The sequence below is a fragment of the Camelus bactrianus genome, chromosome 8, assembly GCF_048773025.1.
Source record: "Camelus bactrianus isolate YW-2024 breed Bactrian camel chromosome 8, ASM4877302v1, whole genome shotgun sequence".
In the NCBI taxonomy this organism is placed as follows: domain Eukaryota; kingdom Metazoa; phylum Chordata; class Mammalia; order Artiodactyla; family Camelidae; genus Camelus; species Camelus bactrianus.
The window spans coordinates 47,728,873-47,748,003 of record NC_133546.1 but is presented as its reverse complement, the minus strand read 5'-3'; the positions used below and the strand labels follow the sequence as shown (position 1 = coordinate 47,748,003).

The window sequence follows — 19,131 nt, the reverse complement described above, 5'->3', positions numbered from 1 at the left end:
CATGCACTGTCAAGAAACCACATTCACTCTGTGCCAAGGCTCCTGGCTTCTGTGCAGCTGGTGATCCCAAAAGAAATCAGTGTTAAAGAAATCAAGTCAGAGATACTGCTATTGTATCAATTTTGTTTTTGACTATCTTTCTAACACCTACTACCCTTGTCAACTTCAGAGAACTTTGCTAAATTTGCAAACTAAAGAATATTAAAAAAAATTGGAAAGTGGGTGGAACTGAATAAGGATAGCAACAAAAATGTTTATGAGAACTGCAAGATACAGCTTGCAGGAGGTCAGGATACCCTGTTTGCAAAGGCTGGGAAAGGGGCAGTTTTTACAACAGATCAGTTGTATCCATGCATAACCTATTCATAACTAAGCAGTTAGAAAGTTTATAATACTGTAACAATACGATAATACTATATAAAATCTTGGGTCCATAATAATTCACATCTGGCTATTAGAAGTGAAACAAGAATAAGTGTATCAGCTCTAAATTCAATCGAAGGTTTAACCAGATGCCTATAAAAAGGTAAGCCCTTTTGTACAAGAGAAAACGTCAGGAAATTAACAACTTAATGTATTTGGAATGGCAGACAAAAATGTGTTCCTATCAGAGTCCATCAGATCTGAGGGCCCCGTCCAGCTCCAGCAGTTTTTAAATGGGCTCTCCTACACAAACCACCAACCCCGCTCTAGGGAACCATGGTTCCAGCTGAGAGGCAGGGGTTCTAAAACTCAAGGTTTATAATGCACTAGGAAACAAGAGAGAAATAGTGTGAGGAACGAGCACGGTCGTGAACAACAGTTTTGCAAGAGGATCAATTTAAGAGAAATAAAACTGTTACGGGTCACAGTTCTTATTTCATTCAAACAGAAAATAAAATTGATAGAGTCCCACAGAAATACAACTGCCTATCTTGAGGGATTGGCAAACCTCACCCTAGCCTACTTTCCCGTGACTCCAGCTTAGAGGAGTTCTGATGTTTTTAACAGTTGGGCAGGGGTAGGGGGTGGGCCTACATGGCTCACAACACCTGAAATACTTCCTATGTGGCCCTTTGCTGGGAAAGTTTGCTGACTCCACTCTACCTCATTGAAAAGTGTCAATGAGGAAATTAGCTTTTGTTTTTTCATTGCAAAACCGATGCACAACTGTGAAGCCACACAGGGGCTGCATTTTGGAGATCACTAAGCCTGGGCAAGAGCATAACCTGATTTCATGGAGGAAGGAAGCACCAGGCCTACTTTACAGACACGGAAACAGAGGTATGTGGTATTGAAGTCACCTGGCCAAGGTCACACAGTGAGTTAGCAGTAGTACCTACATCCCACAAACATGGAGGAGTTTCTGCTGCAAATTAAACACACACGTGTGTGTGCGTGCATATGTGTGTGTGTAAACGTGTGTGTGTGTGTGTATAAAATGAATGAGCTGGGTAAAGCAATTATGGTTAAATCAAATGGCTGGTGTCACAGTATGATCTGGCAGAAAGCCACAAGCATGGTCACGTGTGAAGGGCTGACAGCATCCTGGAGGCCAGAGAGGGAAGCACACTTGGACCCCTTCTCACTGCTGGGAGTTCAGCAGAATTCAGAAATGACTTTCCAAGTGCAGGGATACCCCCATAAAAAAGAAGCCAAGACTGGCAAAGCTCATCCCTGAGGCTGCAGGACCCAAGGCCAGGGAGGCTGGATGGTCACGCAGAAAACTGAAGTCAGGTCATGCCAAACAGGGAATGAGAGGTGGCTGCTTCAGGAAATAGGTCTAGAAACTGAGACTCCAGAGGAATGGAATAAAGTACTTTACAAGACTCATTTAGGAACCTAAAAAGAGAGAAAAGAGTGCCCCTTATTTTCCAGTATTCACTGAACATTTACAAACATTAACAGTACATCAGACAACAAAGCAAACCTTGAATTCCATGAAGAAAGATTGTTCAGGTCATGGTTATGACTGTAATGTGATAAACTTCAGCTCAGGGAGGTGCCTTTCTCCTCCTGGCCCCACACACCCTTACTCACCACCATGGAGAAGAGAGAAACCCAGCTGGTGAGAGCCCGAAACCCGCAGGGCTTGTCTTTTAACAGTAAAAGCCCAGAGTGGGTCCATCCGCTCTCTGGTCAGGAAGGCTCCCACGGAGCTCCCCACTGCACATGGGGAACAGATCAGGTGCAACTTCCAGAAGCCCAGACAACTCTCTCTCCACCTTCTCTACCTGTCCCCATGTGGGCAAATCAGCTTGCTCCCTCACTAGGCTAGTGACTACCAATCAAGGGAGAAGAAAGCAGAAAGCTTCATTTTGACCTCAGATTCAAGCCTTGTTCTCAAATCTTGCACTGCCAGGAGCCCATTCAAAGCTGGAACAGTAACCCCGTCTGGCTCCATTCTCTGGTGTACACACTACTGAACAGAACCCCAGCAAGGACAGAGGTGATCTGCACAGCAAATCCAAACCTATTAAAAACACGCGCACATCCTCACGAATAATCCTTGTATCAATGAGGGAATCTAAACTACAACAAGAGTATTCAGAAAACAAGGAAAACCACCAAGGATTAAAAGTTCTTAGGGTGTGGCATCTGTTTCTTTTCGGTACCTTTAGGAGGTCCCACTGATAGACTGGGGAAGGGGGCTGTGACCTCTGCTGGCCACCAGAGCACCCGTCCCCTAGATCCAGGGATTCATCCAGGGCCAGGCAGGACAACCATGCAGGATGAGGCTCGAGGCTAGTCTAGGGGCCTGTTTCATCACTCTCACACACATCAGGGTGGCTGACCTGATCGAGCCCACAGTATGGAACTCAGGAGTATATCTGGAACAGGCTCGGGAGATAATGTCGCTGTCTGGGTGTGCCACGTACAAAAGGACAGCGATCACACTGTGACTGATGAGGTACACCTGGCCCAGGTGAGGTCCTCTGTACCCAAATAAAAAGGCTTAGTCTGGAAAGTGACAGTTACGCCTTTAGAAGTTTAAGGTTTACCTTCTCTCTTGATGAGATTTTATCATTTCTGTTATCTTATACTACCATCTGTCAGGGATGATGTTAGTGATACCTGTCTGTATTCTAACTACACTAACTCCTTTCTACATTCCTTACATAAGTAAACCCTGTTCATTCTCATAAACCGAGTCTTTCTTCAATTCTTACCTACATGTAACAGCTAGTAAAGTAGTTGTAAACCCAGGCAAAGCAACCAGAATCCTTTTTCAGGCATAGAGGTGAACATGCGAAGGCAGAAATTATCTCATCTTACGAGATTTGGAGCTATAAGGACTATGTAAAACCTGAAAAAGGCAAAGCCCATTTTCCTCTTCCACGTGGCAGAGGCTGCTAGAAAGCAAGACACTCAGAGAAAAGCAGATGACCTAAGAGACAAAGACAGGTTTCCAGAAATATCGCGTGCACTCCTGGATCAGGCTGTGTCTATAGGCATATACTGAGCTTCGATGATGTGAGCCGTTCAGCAATTTGTTTTATGTGAGCCAGTGTGAGCTGGCTTTCAGGCACTGCTCCTCTAGAGTCCTGGCTGGTACCACTCCTCCAGGAGTCCCTCCACTTGTGGAGCCAGGTGAGCCTGGCTGAGCATGGGCAGACGAGAAGAGGAGGAACCCACCAGAAGCTTGCCCAAGGGAAGGATGGGGAAGCCTGGAAAAGGCCATCTACACCAGCCTCATCAGTAAACGAGGAAGAGTGAAATTTAACTAGACGTTCAAAGTTTTAAAGTAACAAAAGAAAATAAAAGGAAATGAATGAGCTAGAGCATTTAAGAATATAACTTGTAAGTCCTAGAACCACCCCTTTCTAAAAAAAAAATAAGGGAAAAAAAAAACCCCACGCAGTTAACCAACGCTCTGACTAAACTAATCAAAAGGGGGGAGAGAAGTTACAGATACTGGAAATTAGAAATGATAGAAATAAAGCCACAGACAGGCAGAATAAAGTCATTTTAAGAAATAATTCACATAACCCCATGCTACTAAATTTTGAAATCTCAATGATACAGACAATTTTCCAGGAAATACAACTGACTAAAATTGATCTAAAAAGAAAGGAACAGAGCCAAGAATTAATTGCAATAAAAGAATTTGTCCCAGATTGCTCTAAAGATGAGGCCTTTTAAATTATCAAGCAGATAATTCCTATGCTATTTAAACTATTTAATAATAAATGCCGTAGAGAGCATTTATTAAGCACTTTACTGTGTCTACCACTCTGCTGCATTGATCACAAACATCATCCCTTAATTTTCACCACAAGCATACACAATCGTTTTCTCTAAACTATAAATCAGAAAATTGAAGATTCAAGGGGTTAATAAGTATGACCAATGTCACATCTCTGATAAAACTGTGGAGTTAAGTTTCAAACCTGTCTTTCTACCTGTAAAACTGCTAAGTGACTATACACTATTGCTTTCCTGTGAATAAACAGGTTCCAAGACCTCGAAGGGTTCTTATTAGTTGCTGGGGAGAACAGGGTAGAAAGAAGATTCTGGCAGAAGGGAGACAAGTTAGGAAGCTACTGAATGTCTAGCTCGGTGGCAGTGCACGTCTGAGCCAGGGCAGTTGTCAGCAGGGATGAAGACAAGAAGGGAAGGAGATTTTACAGAGGCGGGACTGGAGCTCCAGAGAATCGTGTGTGTGATTAGACAGAAAGCTGATCCCAACGGTCTGAGTGCCGTCTGTATTACAGAGAGTCCCAGAGTCTTTATGATGACACAGGCCTCAGTTTCCCTCAGTGAGAAAAATCAGAATCACAAACACTGTCCCTCCAATTTGCAAAGACGCTATGAACAAGCGAGGCATCTGTGAGAACCTTGAGGCGCCCTGTATAAATCAAAGGTGTTATTATCAGTCTCTAGTTATGCCTAAGCGTTCTCTAGGGCAGTTCTCCCAAGCTTTCTGGATCTTAAGAACCAGGTGGTGAGGTGCTTGGGAGATAGAAGTCTGAATAATTGTATGTTCCAGAAGTAGGGCTTGGGCATCTGTAGTTTGAACACACACCCAGGAGATTTTTAGGACTGAGTGCTTTCCCCCGGACATGGCAGCATGCAGTGGTGAGTGACTTTAGATACATAAGAGGAAAGTCAGAGCTACTTTCGTTCTTCAGTTGTTAGTTCTCTAATAACTGTTTTCCCAAAGACACCATGTCTGGTATCAGCAGTTCTCATAGAGGAAATGTGGATTATTTGAACCAAAGCTCAGTAGCTGCCTCTGGGGAAAATATTCATGTTAAACGTACACAAGCACCTTAAGAATTTCATCAATGTTCTGGGTGTGCCTTCCTAAAATGGAGCCTGCCCTGACTCCCAGCCTCTACTCAAGGTGTGGCTCAGCCTCCAGCAGCTCAAAGGTTAAGCGGCTCACCCATCTCCAATCTCTGATCTTCCTAGGCTGGAATGTGATTCCCTGCACAGGCCACATCCGTCTCCCCACCCCCCGTGGAACCTACTGCTTGGTGCAGTGGGCACACAGGTAAAGCTAGGACAGGGGAGGTCAGGGAGGGCCTGGGCACCTGTAGAGAAGGAAGAGGAATAAAACCAGCAGACCTGTGGCATTTGGGCTAACCAGTATCCACTCCCCTCCCAGGTGTTCTCCCTGCTCAGTGGGACAGCAGCTCTACACAGCTGTCCTGCCACTACAGAAGCCAAAGAGGGTCCGTGAGGTTTCCACCAAATCTTTTTTCATTGCCAAAGCACAGCCAAGGGGCGAGCACACGTCTGGAACTTGGCCAGTCAAAACTCCCTCTCCTGGGATGCAGCACGAGAACAAGGGACAGAGGGCTGAATGACTGTAATCACAGACGCCATCAGCTGTGCTGGGTAAAAAGTGGGAACTCCTACCGTGGAGCCCCAGAACGAGCTGGTTCCTGCCTGCTCCAAGCCTGGCCCTTCAGTCCACCCCAGGAGCTGGCCTCCTATCCTTGCCATGAATTCCTTATTTGCCTCGTGTGGCCAGAGTTCATTTCTGCTCCTTGCATCAAAAGCCTTGTTGCAGAAGGCAACAGAAAGGAAATGGAAAAGAGAGATCACTCCTTAGAAAAGAGGGTGGCAACACTATCATACATTTGATAATTATCCCACGCACAGATCAAAAGGACGACATTCCCTAAATACATACGTCAACTGCGGATTTACGAGAAGTATGTTTGTGAACCATAATAAAGGCTAACACTCTGTAGGAGGTGCTGAGATGTTTAAGAACTTGGAAGTCTTGTAGATTGAGATAACATGTGGTAATATATTTACCTAAAGCATTTCCTGCTTCTGCTAGAGAAGGAACAACATAGTAGTAATTCTCAATCCAGGTCCTCCCGTGAAGCATTAATGAATGGGTGGCAGGGCGTTTCAGACCAGCTTTGCCAGGCTGGTTCAAAAAACACCAATTAAAAGGGGCACTACCAGTAGCTTTAGGGTAATCTTTGACCTCGTTTAATCATTACACTTTGGAACAATGAAACCATACTTAGAAGTTGCAGTTCCATTGCAGGTGGGGTGAGGGGGAAATCAATGCTCAGAATCTAAGTTTCTTCTTCTAAAAAACTAGAATTCAAAAGGAAAGTCCTGTTTCACTTTGTGGGTGAAGATTAAAAACACAGAACTGTCTTCAAAATTCAACATTCTGAGTATGCAAGTAGGGACTAGTCTGAAAGCCCACATCTCAATACGTTTAAGCAGCAGTGCCCACGCTGCACCACCTTTGAACAGAGCTCCGCCATGCATGGAAAACGAACTTTTATGTGCATTTTCTCAATTGGGTGTCATTAAAACCTTGGAGCTAGATGAACTGAGTGTGATTATATTCATCTTATAGATGAAGGAAAGGAATACCAGGTAAGGCAGGACAAGAAAATGGGAGGCCAAGGGCTATGACTTCCAGTCCCACCTGGCAAACACTCTGCAGCCTGACAGCCTGGCAGGGAGATGCGAGTGGACAAGAGAGTCTCGGCTCGCCCAGCTCCGCACCAGTTCTTCCCCAGCTGGCTCTGTCCACGCTGGGTGCGCACGCCGCCCAGGGAGACCCAGGCCAGACTGATTCCAGCACGGAGCAGAAACACCTCACGCTACGTGCTTTTACAGTTAACCTTCAAAGAACAAAAACAACAAGCAAGTGAGCAAACCAAAAAATCAGGTTTCAGGACAGACAGGAAGGATGCCAGGGAAAGGTGTTATCTGCCCCAAATTCCGTTCTCCACCACTTCTGTGACATCAAAATACCCACACAGAAACCCTAGGCTATTGAAATATCCTAGAAAGAAGTCCTTTAATATTTAAATCTTCCCTTCTAAGGAAGAAAAGAGTGCGGGCAGGGGAAGAAAAAGGTGCTATTTCCAGGTTCCTTACCTGCAAGAAGACTGAAAAGTGTTCTCGCGGCTACTCTCACAGCCCCTGATCCACAGGCGTAATGGGCTGCCCTTAACTATTCAGCCACATGGGATATGGAGGGGGGGGCAAATAATGTCCTAGAAAAGACCTACATTGTGTATTCCTTTGATCCTCTGTGAAACAAACAGTAGTTTAATTTTTCAGAAGGAATGAACACAAAAACTTTATTTTAAAATTTTTTTTTGCTGGTTCCTATTAAGAGTCCTTCTCTCAAGATCCACAGAGAACACGGAGCTGCTGTTACTCCCATTTAGCCCAGCCCAGCCCTCAAGGAGAAGGAAAAAAGCAGCCATTTGATACACGCAGCTGGTATCCCACATTCGCTTACCCCCTGCAGGACAGTTTCTGCAGAAGCCAGACTCGACAATTAGTTACAATGACAGCAGCTATCCCTTGAAAGGTGTAAATTCTTCCTTTCTGTGAGTATCTCCCCTTATGTAACTCAGGGACAAGTTCTAGAATATTCAGCCAAGAGGGTGAAGCCACAATACAATGAAGTAAGATGAGGAGACTCTTCAAAAGGTCACAAGGACGTTGCTTCTATCTGACTGTAAAGCAGCAAAACCCAGCCCAGTGATGCAGAGAACTAGCCACTACCAAGAAGGGGAGCAGATGGTGCCGTGTGGATGGACTGCGCCACGATGGGCTGGATGGGGAGGCCAGGAAAAAGAAACAGGCATTTAGTAAGCTCGCAGTGACCTGACAGTGAAGACGGCTGCTACAACAACCAGAGCAGGGCAAGCAAGCTCCCAGGGCTGGAGAGGCGGAGCGGGTAGAGCAGCTCCCTGGCCAGTAAACACAGACGACTCCACAGTTCCCTGCGATGGGGTCCACCTGTGCCGCGAAGGACACAGGACGACGTTAAAGTCGCGGCATTGGGCAGCTGGGCCCCACTGCTGATCAGTGAGAATTGTTTATGCTGACAGGAGATGTGACAAAGGAAGGAGGGGCTTCAGCTAGAGGGAGGGGCACGCAGAGTGGCTGATGGGCAGGAAGAGAGGGAGACGGTCCACGATAAAGATCTGAGAGTTCCGAAGGAGCCAGAACACAAACTGAGAGGAGAAAGAGGTTGCACAGAGTTAAGGCAGAGTGTGAGGTTTGGGGTTCACTTGTTCATCTGTCACAGGAAACCAGAGGGAACTGTGGAAGTTAGACTGGGAAGTCAATCACACTTCTGTCAGTCAATGGGGGATGGGAGCCTTGCTATCAGCAGACTGGATGCTCGTTACTCAGCATCAATCAGGGTGCATCAACACTGCTACCCACTTCCTTGGATGATGTGAGAAGGGCAGGCTGGAAAAGTCTGCTGAGTGGGAAGCAGGGGCTAACTGCCTGTGTGGACCTGCCCATCTGTCTTCAAATCCTTTTTAATGACCACAAACCTCCCTCTCCAGCACCACACACTACTGACCCCAGTGAGACTTCACTAAGGGTCAGACACCTCAAGAATATACCACACTCAGTAGATGCCTAAAGTGCTCTTAACCCAGAGCCTTCCCTGTATCTTATTTTTACTTACTTTGTATTCTATACAGATTGCCCTAGAATTACAAAGGCACTGATGAAGCTGAAACCATCGGAAGCACTGCAACCTTGCATCCTTTTCCCACTTACTATTCTACCACGAGCACATTCTCAGTTCATAAGCAATCTTTATAACCCAACATTTTAATACATACACGCACTATTTCATCAAGCAGGTCCACCACATACGGCTTAAACACTATTGTTGGAAATGGAGATTTCCAATTTTTCACTATTAAAAATAATGCCCCAAACTGGCCCTTTTCTAGATTGCCCTATTTCTGAGGTGACATTATTTACCCTCCCAGGAGGCCTGAAACCTCCTCTTCTTCTAAATATTTGCTTTTTGTTGGTGCTATCAGATGGTTAATTTTTCATTATCGATGGTCTATATGAGTGCAAATGATTTTATGTTTATTTTGGACATATTCACTTTACTGAGCTCATTAATTCTAGTAAGTTTTCAGTTGTTTCCCATAGGTTTTCTAGACGTATAATCATAGAATCTATAATGAATAATTTTATCTTCTCCTCTATAAATTTTAGTCCATGTTTTATTGCAGTGGTCAAAGATCAGCAAACATACAAAAAAAGCAGTGACAGAGATATTCCAGCCTAGTGTTTAGGTTGTTTTGAATATTTATTATCTTATTAAAGTTATTTCTATTTTTATTTTGAGTTTTCTTTAATTTTTAAAGTATTAATTAGGGTAATAATAAAGGCTTACTTAATCTATGAATATAATAATAAACTGTTCTTGAATTCTGGAACAAATTTTGTTTTTGTTTTTATCTGCTAATATTTACTTATATTCTTTACATCTATATTCACAAGAAAGGTTGGCCCATATCTTCACTGTCCAGAATGGTAGCCACTAGCCACATGTGGCTACTGAGCACCTGAAATGTGGCTGGTCTGAATCAACATGTACTATAAGTGTAAAACACACATTGGATTTTGAAAATTTAATGTATGAAAAAAAGGATATAAGATATTTTAATATTTTACACTGTACATTGAGGTGTTAATATTTTGAGTATGCTAATTAAATAAAATGTATTTATTACAATTAATTTCACCTGTTTCTTTTTACTTTTTAATGTGGCTACTAGAAAAATGTGAATTTTATATGTAGCTTATGTTATATATCTACTGGCCCGTGCTGGTCTGTTTCCTCTTTACAAAGCATCTCTGTTGAATTTTTACATCATGGTCGAACTGACCTCAAAGAATCAACTGAGTTGTGTAGGATCTTCTACCATCCAGAACATCTGCTATAAAATAGGGTTATGTGGGCCCTGACTTGAAAGGATTCATCCAGATTCAAGTCTCCCGCACCACTGTCTCTAAGAATTTTCTAAGTTACCAGTCTGCTTTGATATTCTTTCATAAAGGATAAAGCCTCAAACGCCAGCAGTCAGAACTGGATAGCCTATATGAAATACTAGGTTAAATCAAAGACCTACTAATAGCTTTTCAGATCTTGGTATAAATGAGCTATCGATGTTCCTCACTTCCGGACTGGTTTTTATTGAAAACGTAGCAAGCAGTTTTTTGTGTCCTGAAGGCTACGTGAAGAGTCACGTCTTTACATCAAGGTATGGCTAGTACACCTTTGTGTCCACGCCTCTGACTGTGAGTGGAAAATGTTCATGTTGCTCTTCTGCTCATGAGAAGAACACACCCCACCTTTTCAGTCTGAGACCAAACTTCAACTATCAGGTCCCAGATGACATACTAGCTCTGGTCAATACCGAGCCTGTTGAGAGAGCAGTGGGAGAGTATGTGTGGAGGACACAGGGGTAAGGCGCGAGCTCACAGCCCTCTGACAGCTGAGGTATGCTATCTGAACAGGTCAGCGTGGGAGCGGGGGTAGGGCGGCCCAGGGTCCCTGCAGGACCTGCAAAGGCCCAAGGCAAGCACAGACATGAACAGATTCCTACAGCTTGCATTCCCAAAGCTACTACACTCAGAGTCTTTGATCTTTTATTATTTCTTTACCACGAAGTTGATAACCTGCCTGGGTTCCACTCCTGGCTCCATACTTAACTAGCTGAGTGACCCTGGACATGTTCCTTAGTCATTCTAACTCAATTTCTTCATTTGTAAAATGGGGAAAATAAAAGATCTCTTACAGAGTTTGAGAACTGAATGAGATAGGGTATGCAAAGCTACCAGTGAAGTACCCAGTACATAGTAAGCATCCAATAAACATGCCATGAAAATAACACTGTAGAGACCAATGTTGGCGTCTGTCCACTGTTGACGTCAAGATCACTAATTAGCAAAGTTTCATCTACTGGTAAGTGGCTTGTCAACCACAGGACCAGCCATCATCAATTAAGGAACAACAGTGTACCTTCCTTAACACGTAAACAAAAACTGGGTCATTCTGACACAGCTGAATCACTCAATCGCCATCAAAGGCTGAAGAAATCCAGGTTGCAGTCAGTAGCTCAGACAAAGCAATCATCATAGAGACAGTCCTTGGGGACAGCTTTCCAAGGGATGCACAGGAAGTTCATTCCGTTCCCTCGTGCTCTCCATCCATCACTGGCTATGGAGCTGCCTATGACTCTCCATCCCCAGGTTGGTCTCTGTCTCAGTTCAGCCCAAAGTTGGACAATCAAGACTGTCCATGGCAGAGCTGAAGTGAGGTGGCTGCCCCACACCTGCTCTCTGCTCCTCCTAGCCTTCAACTGCTTCTAAAGTGACCCATCTGCTTCTCATTTGGGAATATCTACCCAGGAACCTCCGTAACCCACTGCTTCACGAAAGAAAAATAAAAACGCAAGTACCAGTCATTCTCATCAAGGAGACCTGTCTGTCTTGAAGGGAATTAAGAAAGAGAGAGAATGAAGGATTCGAGATAGAAGTAAAAATGATGAGAAAATCTCAAAATGGTGGTTTATGTGCTCCAAGGACAAAGGATAGGGAAGAAGTTTTAAGAGCTTCTGCAGTAGGTAGAGGAGGAGAGAAACGCAAGCCAGGAAGAGGCGAGGCTGGCAGAAAGGCAAGCCGGCAAGCCAGGGCTCTGGTAATGAAGGAAGCAAAAAGAGGTGAGAGGGATTTACTCCAGCAGGAGCAGCAGATCCTCTCTCTGCTTCTACTTTCTCCTCTTCCACTCATCGCCGGGCCTGGCTAAGCCCTTACCCTACTCAGTTCCCCGTCAGGCTTTTCTCCAAGGATATGAAGGTGGTGAAATCTGCAACCTCACTGAGCAGGGAGCATGGGGGGTGGGGGAGGCGGGCAGTGGGCAGGAGGTGGGAGGAAAGGGGCAAGGAGAAAACCCTGATCTCACTGGCCAGGTCCACATCAGAAGGGAATGCCTTCCTGGCAAATCTGAACTGTCCTGGAAATCTGACCTCAGTTCTCCAGAGACCACTGGTATATATGGTGGCAAGGGACCAAAAGATAGAGGAGCAGGTAAGACACAAACTTTTAGAAGCTGGCCTAGAAAACCACCCAGCGTGCATTTAACTTTCTTTTTTTTTTAACGAGAAATGTACTCTGGGATTCTAAAGCAGCTCAAATAAACTTTTGGAATGGTGAGCATATTAGAAACTGTATACCCAGTCCTACATACTATTTATAACCATATTTACAATTGCAAATATGGTTATAAATAAAAGAGTCAAGGAACTTGAAGTGAACTGGAGAACCACTATTCCCTCATCCAAGCAAACATAATGAACCACATACAGTATATGTAAATGATGAATCTCAAACGACAAGTCCTGTTCACTCCAAGGAGGAAAAAATGTCCGTGGGACATGGCACTTATGGGTAAGCTTCATCACCGAAATGACACTTCAGCTCAAAACACTACACATTTCTCCAAAAGAACAGGAAAGCGTCACATTTTTAGACAGATTAGAAAATTCTCTTCACCCCTTTACTTCTATATAAGATACTTACAATTTACTTTACTTATAATTTAGTTCTTATTTTATTGTTGTTGCATTAAAATCAATAAGTAATCGAAGACCAGTATTCAGTTTTCAAGACCTGATATTTGCTTGACATATAAGGTTTTCTTTCCTTCAGAAAAAATGTATTAGGCAATTTTCTCCCCCACATGATTTTCCTCTAGGTTTTCATTTGGCTTTAGTAAAAATCAGTTTTCCTTTTCTCAAATATTTTCATGTCAAACAATTGGTTCGTCAGTGTCCCTATAAACCATCAACATTATTCAAAATGGTTATGTGATACTCTCCAGGACTATAAATGCTTTCACCTCTTTCCTATGAATTATTTCACAGAAAAGTGTTCGTACCAGCAGGTCTATTTACCATCCCACAGTGGAAAACCCAGGAAGACACCAGGAAGGAAAAGCCATGATTACTGATGTCGAGGGTCTGGTCCTAGATAGGAAGGCTGCCTCATCTTTCATAAGAAACCCCAATTTACCTTCGTCTGCTCACTGTCTGGGTCTTCCAGCCAAGCGTAAGGGTCACAGATTTTATGCCCATGATAATCCTGTACCTGCAAAAGACAAAATGTGGTATTAGATAACAAGGGTCTAGCTCCAGTTAAATTAGTACTTTCTGAGTGTGGTGGAGAAATAGGAGAGGGACAGACAGAAACACCCCAATTGGTTCACTGTCAACGTGTCTGCCCAAATTATCATATGAACCGAAGTTGGCAGGTTTTCAAAGGTGTCGAGCCACCCTCCATGAAAAGAACGTATTAGCTGGAGAGGGAAGAATGATGAAAGGTCAGACTAGGAACTGCTCAGTCTGTACAACACAAAACAAAGGCCCGCTGCTATGCTAAAGAAACTTGAAAATGTGCTGTCGGTGGCAAAGCGCAGAATGACACCACGTGGTGGGGATGCCGGAAGGGCACGCTCGTCGGGGCCGCCACACACATGCACGTCTCCCTCTCCTGCTCAGCTCACTGGTAATTAGAAAGTCTCCCAACCAGATATAATATGATCTGTTTCGCCTCCAAGGCTAAACTGCCAAAAAGCAAGAAACTAATGTGTAATGATGCTAACTGACATCAAGCTGAAAAGGCTGACTTAAATGCAATGAAAGAACATTTCTAAAACTGAAGCCTTTCTTCCTCACAGTGTACTGTTATGAAATGCTTTCTTTCACTGTGCAGAATAGGAGACACAAAGGCATCACACATTCGGACTACCTTGATATTTGAAGAAATAAAACTTAGTGGGAGTTGGGCCTGGCTAAGGGGATGCCTTCGGGAGGGCCCACGGGGGCCAATGTTCAGAGCCACCTGAGAGCTTCTGAAAAAACAAACTCCTGGGCCTGGCCTCAGAAAGTCTGTAAGAGCAACTGGGAGTCACCATACCCCAGGTGATTATGCCTAAAGAAACTATCCACAGGTAAACATTGCTACAAAACCTCTCCATTTCATGCTAACGTGATTAATCTAATTAAGTGAAACCACCTGGATGTCTTTCCAAACAAGTCTCTCTCAACAACTCTAACATTCCAGTTAAGGCTTCGTGACGTTGTCCGGGAGACTAAATGAATTTTTCATTTGTCTCCCTGCTTTGTTCTAAAACACCAGAAGGTAAGGGCTATACCCTAAGGAAAGCAAACACTTTCCTAGAAAATGAAAACCTGCTGTTTCTACTGCTGGTCAAAGTTCCAGTGTGGCTGCTGGCCAGTCAAGATGAATCTCCCAAGCCTCAAATCTCAGTTTTCTGCAAGGGGTCATCAGGTGCTGGGCAGAGAGCACCTGGGAAATGCACATCCGGAAGAAGGGGCAGTTAAGGTGGAACGCTTAGAACTGTTCTCATCAAACAATGACGGACGAGCGCAAAGGACGGAAAGTCAGACGAAAACCTTCTTGACGAGTCTTCCTAAAATTACCAATTTTCACTCCTTATCAAAAGCCTCTAGATGGTAGCTGATTATCACCACTGAAGAAAAGCTTTTTATCTCTTCTTCTCACTTGCAAGTCTCTTACATTTTACACACCTTGAAACAGCTGTAAGATATGCTTACAATAACAATCGACTTTTCTGACAATAAAAGGTCAGAAAAATGTAAAGTTGTAAAAGATCTTCCAATCCAGTATTTTTAGGAGCAATGACAAGTGCAAGATGGCAACACTCCCAGGGCCAGACTGAGTTCAATCAGGGCTGTGACTCAAAACAATCTGCCAACAGCTTTTCCCCAAAAATTGCTGGGAGGGGGCAGACCACACATCTTAAAAATGTTCCTCGATTATGATGCTACTAAAACTCAGACATATCCAGAGACTTAACTTCTCATAAAGAAGAGGAAAAGAGTAACTGCAAATCATGGTAGTTTTATGACTACGTGAAGATGTTGCCAACTGCGAGACCGAAAGCCCTGAACATTTGCTAAATATCCATGCTGTCATGCCTGATGTTTTAAAGCAACCTTGCAAGAGTTGATGACATTCCTATTTTACAGACTGAAGAAGCAATTCACAGAGACTAGAAGGGTAAAGGCCACAGATTTACTGTTTATACAGAGATCACTGTGAGCTAAACATTGCGCCATAGCCACATTCTCTGATCTGTCCTCACTGTGAGGTTATTACGAACTCATTTTCCAGATGAGGAAACTGAAGCTGGAAAAGAGTGAAAGCAATTGACAAGGGCCAGATGGATAGTAAGCAGGGGGTGGGGGGCTGTGACCCACCTTGAGCAGACTGCAAAATCCAAGGACTTAACCTTTTGCTAATAAGCAGGCCAGCTGTGAACTGGCAGGTGCACAGCTGGACCCTGACTCAAAACCCAGTGCATTCTACACTGTACTGCCTCCTGAATGGTGTTTACCTCTGAGCAAACAGCCTCTTCTTCCCAGAACCAGCACTGTCATCTAAAGCAGACTAAAGTCAGTTCCTGAGCAGACATTTTTAACCACAAGAAACTGATTCTCTCCAGGACAATCCGCCCTGCCTCCATCCACCCACTCCCTACGTGTTTTTTTTTTTTTTACAGGACCATACCCTACAAATGGGGTGATCTCAGCCACATTCCCTGAACTCAAGTTGTTCAGTATCTGATTCTACCAACTGATTTAAGTTTGCAAACCTGTCCTTTCTTCCCAAGGGGCTTTAAAAATAGAATCCTGGTAAGACACTGTTACTATTCAATGTTTCACTTGTATTATACAACAGCTTGCCTGCTGCCTTCAGGATGAAGTGCAGACTTGTACACACAGCAGGAAGAGCCCATCAAACCTGGCCCCATTTTCCTTTTCTTCTTTCCAGCCCTCACCCAAGTTTACCCACCCATGGATGTTCCGGTCACAATGGCCTTCCTGCCGTCCTAAAGCAAATGCAGTTCCATGACCGTCCAGCTCTCAGAGTTACAGTCAGTAATGTTTTTTACACCTTATCCAACTGGCCAACTTCCAGGCTTAATTCACGTATCGTCTCCTCCTCCTGATGGAAATGAATCCCATCCGCCTGTGTTCTCGATGCACCGCCCCCCTCCCCAACACACACACACTTGTCATCCCTACAGCAGGCCTGAATTCCCTGACAGCATCACTCTCCAGGGATGGGCAACGGCATTATACTGGAACGTCATGGTTTCCAAAAATCTGCTCGCTGAAGCAGAAATCCACCAAAAAGGACTGCATGCTCCAGCCCCACACTTCAGCAGGAGACTGCCCAGTATGTGGCTAGAAGATGCACAAGCGAGAGAGACAGAGAGCTACAGCAATCTGTAGCACCTGCTGGAGAGAAAGAAAGCCATTCTAGAAGTTAATTTGAGCCAATGCGTAAGTCAAGCATTAGTAGTTAGTAATCTGGACTCTGTCGCAGGGAAAATTGGCCCATGTAGGCTCTCAGGGCTGGGTTAGGTACACTGTGGGGTCCACAGAGCAATGTCCACGCTGGACCAGAGCTACATTTCCTTGGCCATGAGGCTTATCGTGAGTTCTTTGATGAAAAGGAACTGGAGAGTATTAAAACCCACAGTACACCCTTCTGAGTTAATTGTTCCTAATCTTTCTGATGTCTTCATAAAATCCTCACTTAACTGTTTCAAGAACTGCTAAACGTAGATAAAGGAACTGCAGGATTTTGGTAACCTGAAAAGGTTAAAATCCAAGCTTTACAGAGGAGGAAAAAAAACCTTTAAAAATAAAACAAAAAAACAAAATCTAAAACGGCACTTAGCAAACCACATAACAGGTAGTTCTTTATATTTTTATCTCTCCTGAAAACTCAAAAGATCTTCAAGAATCAAACGGAGAGAGTCACATCTTGCCATTAGTAAAGTCTGGCACACTGCTGGGCTAGACTGTCATGCGAACGAATGAATGATGATACTCTTCGTACAGAAGCAAGTAAGCTCTGTGGTTAGCCGAGCCGGCCCTCTCATAATTCACATACGGGAAACACGGCCTGCAACAGGTAAGTGACCTGCCAAAGGGCATCCAGCAAGTGAGGGACAAAACCAGAACTAGCACTCAGGTCTTCTTATTTGGTCTGTCCTGTTTTCCATTCTGGCTGGATCACTTTACCCCCATATACAAAGGAAACAACTTCTTCAACCACAGGAATACAGCTTCTTGGGCTGTTAAAGAGTAAATTTAATAAGCAAGCAGCTGAACAGACTGAGAAAACATGGTTACCAGATGGCCACTGGTCTAAGAAACCATGCATGCATCAGGGCCACTTGGAAGTCTTAATTTAAAACAGTATGTCCTGTAACTCTAAAGCCCCTCTACACTTCACCCCAAAATGAGATGTGCTTTAAAGAACAGACTTTCTGGTGTAAATTGGGTCAAAGTAAGCAGGAAAAAACCTAGAACTGTACCATACACAAATCCTTTTATTCTGTTTCTATTTTAAGTAACCTGAGGAAGTTGCCTCCTAAGAGAATCATGCCCACAACATTCGGATTTACTCCAGTTCTTAAGATGCCATATTATCTGTTACACAAAATAGCTGTTTGCCCAAAATCCCACCCACAGGCTCTCAACAGTGACCCTGAGTTCATCTGCAGCTTAGGGAAATGGTGGCTAACCCCCGTACTAGGCAAAACTTCACTCAGAAACAGGCCATCTCCTCTCCCTTCTAAGGCCTCCTCTTACCCCTATCAACTCCTTTTCTTGTTCAGGAACACCTGGCCCAGCACTGCTACGCGCCTGCTCCATCTTCCCAAGACTCTGCAACCCCGGCGCCGGACCCCAGCACCCGGCCAGGGGCAGGGTAAGCGCTCCACACACGTTTCCAAATCGAATGAATGAACTTCAACTCGAAGTATTTTTAATTTGTGAGTTGAAAAAGTTTGCTTTCGTTTTAAAATTGCACATCATCTACACGCATGCACACGGTCTCCCACCACTACATTTAAGCAAGAGCCTCCTAGGGTCAAAAAAACAGGTACACTCCCTTAAGTCGCCCGTTCCTCCCTGGAAGTCTGCCCTTGACCCCGTTGGTTTTAAGAAGCGTCTAAGCGGCGGCTGACCACGGGCTCCGCCGCCAGCGGGCGGATGCCTACCGCCACGAGGGCCCCCGCGGCTCGGGAGGAGCCGGGCGCCCCCCGCCGGGTCTCGCAAACAAAGGCCGAGGGGGAGGGGAGGGACGCCGGGGGCGAGGGGCCGCGGGCGGCGGGGATCGGGCCGCGCGGCCGGGGAACTCACGGCGGTCTCGTCCCGGTACACGTCGGGGTACTGGAAGGACAGCATGGCCGGGGTGCGCGGGGGCGACTTGGGGACGCGGGGTCCAGGGAGCTGGCGAGTGGGCCGCAGGGCGAGGCTGGGGCGCGGGCGGGGGACGGGAGGGCGGCGGCGGCGGCGGCGGCGGCGGGCTTGTGGCTCTCGGCCGGGGATCGCAGGACCGGACCGGCGGCGAGGACGTGCGGAAAGCAGGAAGCAGCTGCTGGCGAGGCCGGGAGCCCCTCCCCGGCGGGCGGGCCCAGAGGCGGCGGCAGCAGCGGCAGCGGCGGCGGCAAGAGGGAGCGGGCGGCGCCGTGCGTGAGCCAGGCCGGGCGCACAGCTCCCTCTGCAGGAGCGCCGGCCGCGCCCGCGCCGCCCGGGCGCACGGACCACCGCGCCCGGCGCGCGCCGCACCCACAGCGCAGGGCTCACGCCGGAGGTGGGCCCACGCCGGCCGGGGACACGCCCGTCACGCCGGCCCCGGTCCCCGCGCCGAGCACACGTGCGGTCACGCCGGCGGGCCACCACGCCCCCTCTCCCTCCCAGATGCACCCCCCCCCCCCGCCAACCCCTTACATAGCTGGCTGCTTTGCTATTGCTGCGC

General features: G+C 45.7%; 1 protein-coding gene across 2 annotated transcripts in view; it reads right to left on the bottom strand.

Moving 5' to 3' along the window:
• The window catches only part of PREP (prolyl endopeptidase), a 117,302-nt gene extending 98,390 nt beyond the window's left edge, over positions 1-18,912 (bottom strand). The window contains exons 1-2 of one of the 2 annotated variants that reach the window (XM_074368572.1): positions 18,513-18,912; positions 13,321-13,395 (exon numbers count right to left, since the gene is read on the bottom strand). In XM_074368572.1, the coding sequence (XP_074224673.1) occupies positions 13,321-13,395; positions 18,513-18,557 (120 nt within the window). In that variant the 5' untranslated portion in view covers positions 18,558-18,912. The remainder of the gene's footprint in view (positions 1-13,320; positions 13,396-18,512) is intronic. The other variant, XM_074368571.1, reaches the window with a different exon arrangement.
• Positions 18,913-19,131: the final 219 nt, after the last annotated feature.